The 9225-nt window shown below is 43.6% G+C and overlaps 1 protein-coding gene across 1 annotated transcript in view; it reads left to right on the top strand.

Annotated features, from left to right (window-relative positions):
- LOC106566301 (arginine-glutamic acid dipeptide repeats protein-like) overlaps positions 1–9225 on the top strand; it is a 291196-nt gene that overhangs the window by 182384 nt on the left and 99587 nt on the right. The window contains 1 exon segment of the mRNA XM_045692861.1: positions 7837–7941. Coding sequence (XP_045548817.1) covers positions 7837–7941 — 105 coding nt within the window.

Genomic DNA, 9225 nt, shown 5'->3' with positions numbered 1-9225 from the left:
TACTGGGCTGGAACAGATGTCTTCTCCCCCAGTAGATCAGTGGAGGGAGGTTGTTACTGGGCTGGAACAGATGTCTTCTCCCCCAGTAGATCAGTGGAGGGAGGTTGTTACTGGGCTGGAACAGATGTCTTCTCCCCCAGTAGATCAGTGGAGGGAGGTTGTTACTGGGCTGGAACAGATGTCTTCTCCCCCAGTAGATCAGTGGAGGGAGGTTGTTACTGGGCTGGAACAGATGTCTTCTCCCCCAGTAGATCAGTGGAGGGAGGTTGTTACTGGGCTGGAACAGATGTCTTCTCCCCCAGTAGATCAGTGGAGGGAGGTTGTTACTGGGCTGGAACAGATGTCTTCTCCCCAGTAGATCAGTGGAGGGAGGTTGTTACTGGGCTGGAACAGATGTCTTCTCCCCCAGTAGATCAGGGATCAGTGGAGGGAGGTTGTTACTGGGCTGGAACAGATGTCTTCTCCCCCAGTAGATCAGCGGAGGGAGGTTGTTACTGGGCTGGAACAGATGTCTTCTCCCCCAGTAGATCAGTGGAGGGAGGTTGTTACTGGGCTGGAACAGATGTCTTCTCCCCCAGTAGATCAGCGGAGGGAGGTTGTTACTGGGCTGGAACAGATGTCTTCTCCCCCAGTAGATCAGTGGAGGGAGGTTGTTACTGGGCTGGAACAGATGTCTTCTCCCCCAGTCGATCAGGGTTCAGTGGAAGGAGGTTGGACACTTCTGGTATTGACTTTTTTTTGGTTCACCTGAAATAATATTTTTGTAATAATATCCTACTTGTTACTAAGACGTCTTAACTTTTACATATGAGTTAGCTTACTTGTACACTTTGACGTTTTAAATGAAAAGTTTTGATTCTGTGAAGTGTTTAAACTTGTTTTAATTGTTAACTTAAACTATTACTTAAGATGAGCAAGTGTCAGTGTTGATTAATGACAGATCACAGTCCTGTTATAAAGAGAAGGGGGAGATCTGGTTCTGTGTCAGTGTTGATTAATCACAGATCACAGTCCTGTTATAAAGAGAAGGGGGAGATCTGGTTCTGTGTCAGTGTTGATTAATCACAGATCACAGTCCTGTTATAAAGAGAAGGGGGAGATCTGGTTCTGTGTCAGTGTTGATTAATCACAGATCACAGTCCTGTTATAAAGAGAAGGGGGAGATCTGGTTCTGTGTCAGTGTTGATTAATCACAGATCACAGTCCTGTTATAAAGAGAAGGGGGGAGATCTGGTTCTGTGTCAGTGTTGATTAATCACAGATCACAGTCCTGTTATAAAGAGAAGGGGGAGATCTGGTTCTGTGTCAGTGTTGATTAATCACAGATCACAGTCCTGTTATAAAGAGAAGGGGGAGATCTGGTTCTGTGTCAGTGTTGTCGTAACAAATGAACATGACCCTTTTTTTGTTGAGTTGTAAGCTCTCTCCAGTTATATTGTTTGCCACTCTATCTCAGGATATCAGCCCTGTGAACCCATTTTGCAGCTGATGATAGAGGCATGCAGTGGCAATGCAGCCATATGCCTACAGTATAACGTGTGCAATGCAGCCATATGCCTACAGTATAACGTGTGCAATGCAGCCATATGCCTACAGTATAACGTGTGCAATGCAGTCCTTGACGTTGTGCATCTGAAGCAAAGAATAGCTTAACTCACACACACATTGTTGACATATTGTTCAGCTAAATGTTCTCAGTTTTAAAAACAAAACGATACCAGTTGACAATGTATATGAGGCTAATCATTCTAATAGGTTTTGTACATGGCTTGTGCCGACATTTTAAATGAATTGTTCAGTGCAAATCCAACCCTTGTAATCTTAGGTGTTGAAATGTGAGGAAACAGGGTATGATGGGATCCGTAGCTTATAAAACACAACCACTACTACCAAAGTTATATGTCAGATACTTTTTCCCCCCAGAAGGTCTGAGTGGTTTGAAGATAACCACGCTAGATTACGTAGACGTCATTTATAGATCGGCAGGTAAGGGTGCTCTCGAGCGCCTCGATGTTCTTTACCATTCGGCCATCAAATTTTCCACCAATGCTCCCTGATTGAACACATCACTGCACTCTATACTCCTCTGTAAACTGGTCATCTCTGTATACCCGTTGCAAGACCCACTGGTTGATGCTTATTTTATAAAACCCTCTCAGGCCTCCCCCCCCATCGGAGATATCTACTGCGGCCCTCATCCTCCACGTACATCAGCAGTTTTGCAACAGTTACATTGTCTATATTAAATGTGTTTAAATTGTCAAATAAATAAATTGATTATAAGAAATGTTTTTTTCAATGGGGCAAGGCAAGAAGTGTGTTTCTGTTTAATCAGCAGTTATTGCTAAACCCTTAATTTGTTTTAAGGGGGCACTTTTGTCATGACAAGGTGACAGGGCTCTCTACCTAAATGGCACAGCAATCATTCAGCTTGGCCAAGGCACAGCATATTACAATCATCTAGTCTGACTGAGGGAAGTCTCCTTCATATTACAATCATCTAGTCTGACTGAGGGAAGTCTCCTTCATATTACAATCATCTAGTCTGACTGAGGGAAGTCTCCTTCATATTACAATCATCTAGTCTGACTGAGGGAAGTCTCCTTCATATTACAATCATCTAGTCTGACTGAGGGAAGTCTCCTTCATATTACAATCATCTAGTCTGACTGAGGGAAGTCTCCTTCATATTACAATCATCTAGTCTGACTGAGGGAAGTCTCCTTCATATTACAATCATCTAGTCTGACTGAGCTCTTAAGGGAAGTCTCCTTCATATTACAATCATCTAGTCTGACTGAGGGAAGTCTCCTTCATATTACAATCATCTAGTCTGACTGAGGGAAGTCTCCTTCATATTACAATCATCTAGTCTGATTGAGGGAAGTCTCCTTCATATTACAATCATCTAGTCTGATTGAGGGAAGTCTCCTTCATATTACAATCATCTAGTCTGACTGAGGGAAGTCTCCTTCATATTACAATCATCTAGTCTGACTGAGGGAAGTCTCCTGTAATACCTGGAAAAGGACAAAGTAGTAGAAGTAGAATCTGATGCTGCTGCAACATTGTTCACCTTCACAGTGGGAATCTGATGCTGCTGCAGCATTGTTCACCTTCACAGTGGGAATCTGATGCTGCTGCAGCATTGCTCACCTTCATAGTGGGAATCTGATGCTGCTGCAACATTGTTCACTTTCACAGTGGGAATCTGATGTTGCTGCAACATTGTTCACCTTCACAGTGGGAATCTGATGCTGCTGCAGCAGTGCTCACTTTCACAGTGGGAATCTGATGCTGCTGCAACATTGTGTCACCTTCACAGTGGGAATCTGATGCTGCTGCAGCATTGCTCACCTTCACAGTGGGAATCTGATGCTGCTGCAACATTGTTCACCATCACAGTGGGAATCTGCTGCTGCTGCAACATTGTTCACCTTCACAGTGGGAATCTGATGCTGCTGCAGCATTGTTCATATTCACAGTGGGAATCTGATGCTGCTGCAGCATTGTTCACCTTCACAGTGGGAATCTGATGCTGCTGCAACATTGTGTCACCTTCACAGTGGGAATCTGATGCTGCTGCAGCATTGCTCACCTTCACAGTGGGAATCTGATGCTGCTGCAACATTGTTCACTTTCACAGTGGGAATCTGATGTTGCTGCAACATTGTTCACCTTCACAGTGGGAATCTGATGCTGCTGCAGCATTGCTCACCTTCACAGTGGGAATCTGATGCTGCTGCAACATTGTGTCACCTTCACAGTGGGAATCTGATGCTGCTGCAGCATTGCTCACCTTCACAGTGGGAATCTGATGTTGCTGCAACATTGCCTACTTTCACAGTGGGAATCTGATGCTGCTGCAACATTGTGTCACCTTCACAGTGGGACTTTGATGCTGGCTGCAGCATTGCTCATCCTCACAGTGGGAATCCAGTCGACATGGGTGTCTTGCTAAAGGGAAGCCGGTGAACCTACAGTACATAAACAAATACACTGAACAAAAATATAAACGCAACATGCAACAATTTGAAAGATTTTACTGAGTTACAGTTCACATAAGGAAATCAGTCAATTGAAATAAATTAACTAGGCCCTAATCTATGGATTTCACATGACTGGGAATACAGATATATATATTTTTTTTAAAGGTAGGGGCGTGGAACCAGTCAGTATCTGGTGTGAGCACCATTTGCCTCACATTTGCGACATCTCCTTCACATAGAGTTGATCAGGCTGTTGATTGTGGCCTGTGGAATGTTGTCCCAATCCTCTTCAATGGCTGTGGAAGTTGGCCGTGCATTATCATGCTGAAACATGATGTGATGGCGGTGGATGAATGACACAACACTGGGCCTCAGGATCTCATCACGGTATCTCTGTGTATTCAAATTGCCATCGATAAAAATGCAATGGTGTTTGTTGTCTGTAGCTTATGCCTGCCCATACCATAACCATGGGGCACTCTGGATTTTTTTAACGTTGACATCAGCAAATCGCTCGCTAACCAGGATTCATCCGTGAATTCATCCGATCCAGTGGCCATCGAAAGTTGCCATTTTCCCACTGAAGTCCGGTTACGACGCTGAACTGCTGTCAGGTCAAGACCCTGGTGGGGATGACAAACATTGTGCAGAAATTCTTCGGTTTTGCAAACCCACAGTTTAATCAGCTGTCCGGCTGGCTCGTCTCAGACAATCCCGCAGGTGAAGAAGCCCGATGTGGAAATCCTGGGCTGGCGTGGTCACACGTGGTCTACGGTTGTGAGGCTGTTTAGACTTACTGCCAAATTCTCTAATAGGATGTTGGAGGCGGCTTATGGTAGAGAAATTAACATTAAATTCTCTGGCAACAGCTCTGGTGGACATTCTTGCAGTAAGCATGCCAATTGCACACTCCCTCAACACTTTGAGACATCTGTGGCATTGTGTTGTGTGGAAAAACTGCACATTTTTGTGGCCTTTTATTGTCCCCAGCACAAGATGCACCTGTGTAATGATCCTGCTGTTTAATCAGCTTCTTGATATGCCACATCTGTCAGGTGGATGGATTATCTCGGAAAAGGATAAATGTAAACAAATGTGAGCACTAAATTTACTATGAGGGATGTAAACATATTTGTTGAAAAAATTTGAGAGAAATACACTTCTCGTGCATATGGAACATTTCTGTGATCTTTTATTTCAAATCATATCTAATTTTATTGGTCATGTACACATGGTTAGCAGATGTTACTGGTCATATACACATGGTTAGCAGATGTTACTGGTCATATACACATGGTTAGCAGATGTTATTGGTCATATACACATGGTTAGCAGATGTTACTGGTCATATACACATGGTTAGCAGATGTTACTGGTCATATACACATGGTTAGCAGATGTTACTGGTCATATACACATGGTTAGCAGATGTTATTGTGAGTGTAGTGAAATGCTTCTAGATCTGACAGTGCAGCAGTATCTAACAGGTAATATCTAACAATTCCACAACAAATCCTAATACACACAATCTAGTAAAGGAATGAGAATATATAAGTATATACTATATGGATGAGCAGTGACAGAGCGGCTAAGATGCAATAGATAGTAAAGAATAGATAGTAAAGGATACAGTATATACATATGAGATGAGTAATGTGAGATATGTAAACATTATTAAAGTGGCATTATTAAAGTGACTAGTGTTCCATTTATTAAAGTGGCCAATGATATCAAGTCTGTAGGTAGGCAGCCACCTCTCTGTGATAGTGGTGGCTGTTTTAACAATCTGATGGCCTTAAGATAGATTGAAAAACAGCTTCTCTCTGTCCCAGCTTTGATGCACCTGTACTGACCTCGCCTTCTGGATGATAGCGGGGTGAACAGGCAGTGGCTCGGGTGGTTGATGTCCTTGATGATCTTTTTGGCCTTCCTGTGACATCGGGTGGTGTAGGTGTCCTGGAGGGCAGGTAGTTTTCCCCCGGTGATGCGTTGTGCAGACCTCACTACCCTCTGGAGAGCCTTACGGTTAAGGGCGGTGCAGTTGCCGTACCAGGCGGTGATACAGCCCGACCGGATGCTCTCGATTGTGCACCTGTAAAAGTTTGTGAGTGTTTTTGGTGACAAGCTAAAATAATTCAGCCCCCTGAAGTTGAAGAGGCGCTGTTGCTCCTTCTTCACCACGCTGACTGTGTGCGTGAACCATTTCAGTTTGTCGGTGATATGTACACAGAGGAACTTAAAACTTTCCACCCTCTCCACTACTGTCCCGTCAGTGTAGATAGGGGGCTGCTCCCTCTGCTGTTTCCTGAAGTCCACGATCATCTCCTTTGTTTTGTTGACATTGAGTGAGAGGTTATTTTCCTGACACCACACTCCGAGGGCCCTCACCTTCTCCCTATAGGCTGTCTTGTCGTTGTTGGTAATCAAGCCCACCTCTGTTGTGTCGTCTGCAAACTTGATGATTGAGTTGGAGGCGTGCATGGCCACGCAGTCGTGGGTGAACAGGAAGTACAGGAAAGTCGTATTCCTGGTCGTAGTGCTGGTTGTGCTGGTAAGTTGACGTTTCTCTGATATCCAATAGTTCTTCCCTGCTGTATGTAATAACACTTAAGGTTTTCTGGGCTAACAATGTAAGAAATAATACATTAAGAAGAAACAAAATACTGCACTGTTTCCCAAGGACTTGAAACGAAGCTGCCATCTCTATCGGTGCCATCTTGTGAAAAACGAGATCAACACTTCACATGTTACGTTTATATATTTGTTCAGGATCACTTCGTCAGGTCACCTATACCATCAGGGCTCTTTATTGTTGGTTGCGTTTCATTCATTCAGGTGTTTTAGTGTCATATAAAGATTCAATCTATTTTTGGACTGGAACAACCAATAGTCAACACAGCAGGATATCCTATGCCCATTGAGGCCTTTGTCCTATGCTGTAATGCCCACACATTTTCTCAACAAATTATCATTGGGTCAGTGACACTGGAATGTTTTGTTATGGACCATAATGTTCTCCTCCAAGCTAGATGGACGTCATATCCATCCAGATTAGATGGTTACATTCAAGACAACGTTGTTATTATTGATCTGTTTGTATGTGTCAGCAGAGTAGGCATAGGCTACCCAGTGATTTGACTCATCATTTTATATATTTTTTATTGTATTTTAAATTTGTGTGACTGTTCTTGTCTATCAGTATATCAGTGTTTTGTTACTTGGCATGTTTTGTGGTTTTTTTTTGGTGGACCCCAGGAAGAGTAGCTGCTGCTTCTGTAAATGCTAATGGGGATTCTAATAAATAAATATAAAGGTGAATTTTTTTATTTTGAAATAATTGCTTCCCCCGAAACTTGACACTCATGTGCCGCCTATGAGAGAGTTGTATGTTAGACTACAAGCTATCTAGCTAATGTTGACACCTGGTTAGCATAACAGCTCAAATAAATTCAAAATCAGACTTACCAGTGATGAAATGATCAAAGCAGATCCTGTACTGACAGCTGTCTAGGTTCAGGTCTTGACGGGCAAAAAACGCTTCTTCACTTTTCTGACAGTTCTTGAGTCGTATCTCCTTGATGTTTCATGATCCTGGAAATCTGGAAGTCCAGGTCTGAATACTTTCCGAATGCTCTGTACATAGCAATGTGTTAATATGTCTGTATGTTGACTAATAAAACACATTTTCCTGCATTTTTCTTGTTTTTCCTTAGACACACTTCCCCAAAAACACGATTAATGACATTCTTGCAACAATATCAATGATGTTCGTACACCTATATCTTTACCGTAGACTGCAAGATGTTGACAAATAAATCACATTTTCCATGTCTGTCTTGTGTTTCAGGGGGAAGTGTAACATTGCCCATTTCTCCGACATCTTTGCTGCCAGGGAGTTCAAAGCTCGCATCGACTCCTTTTTCTACATCCTGGGATACAATCCAGAGACCAGGTAAGCCTAAAAACCTATTTGTGCTTGATCCGAAAATGTGGTCCGAGGTGGCGTATGGATGTTGTGACGCAATTACGAAGCCTGTGGAGGCACGCAGAGGCCAAATTGAGCTCCGTACCGCGGCGCTGTGCGTCTCTCAAATTCTGTAACAATGCGGAGGGCTCCGTATAGCTTCGCGTTGACATGATTGGTTGACGATAGGTGAGGGCGGGAGGTTCTGAATAAACATAAACTCATTTTCCTTGATAACAGCTCTGCGCTGCTCGAAGTATAAATGCCTTGATTTCTGCAGAGGCCGTATCACGGTAAATGGTGTACGGCAAACTCGGACGTTGGATTGACCTTTTACTGACACTTAAAAAGAGCGATGCATGGTCAATCCCGATGTCTGCATTGGCCGTACACCATTAATGGTGATACGACATCTGGAGAAGACAGGGTATTCATACATCTTGCGCGTCGCAGAGCTGTTGTCAAGGAAGTGAGTTAGTGTTTATACAGGACCTCCCGCCCACCACTAACTCCTGAGACACTCCATCAGCTGAGTCTCTTCCAGGCATAAACTCAAAACGGATGTCATTCAGTTCTTTCTTCAAGTTTCTCAACCTCAACACCAGGCTGATGGGGACTTTGGTGGTGGAGGAGGCAATCATGTCAATGCGGGTCTATACGGAGCTCTCCGCATTGTTACTAAATGTGGCCGGCGCACAGCATCGCTGTATGGAGCTCGATTTGGCCTCCTCAGGCCTCCATAGGCTCCACAATTGCATCACACCCTCTATACGGAGCCTCCGGACAACATTGGCCGGATCATTAATCCGCCATTACTGTATGTTGCTGCTCAGAGACCAAATAAGATCTTTCTTACTTTACTGTATATACTGCACCAGTTCTACTGTAGCCAACTGTTTTAGTAGTAGTTTACACATCAAGCTACTTGCAGTTGCAGGGGGGAGTCATGAGAGAAAAATGGATACCAAGATACTATTTAATGCTCGCAGTTTGATTGTGCGATGTTACGACCCAAATGTACCTTCTCCAGCCTCCACCTGGCCCATTCCACCCCTTTTCCTCTCCCATTGCAACTTTTTCCCCATCAATGTTATACAGTAATATTAGAAAGTGACTACAGATGAGAATTAGCTAACTAGCTAAATCTGGTGCAATGGTATGTTGTACATCGGATCGGCAACAGGCGGCCTCTGGGCCAAAACCAGCCCGCAAGTCTTTTTTTATTTTTAAAATTGATCGGGATTGTATTTTTTGTTTAATGGTGGGAGCTCT

Source organism: Salmo salar, chromosome ssa13, assembly GCF_905237065.1.
Source record: "Salmo salar chromosome ssa13, Ssal_v3.1, whole genome shotgun sequence".
NCBI lineage: Eukaryota > Metazoa > Chordata > Actinopteri > Salmoniformes > Salmonidae > Salmo > Salmo salar.
The sequence above is the reverse complement of the archived record's forward strand: the minus strand, read 5'-3'. Positions and strand labels throughout refer to the sequence as shown.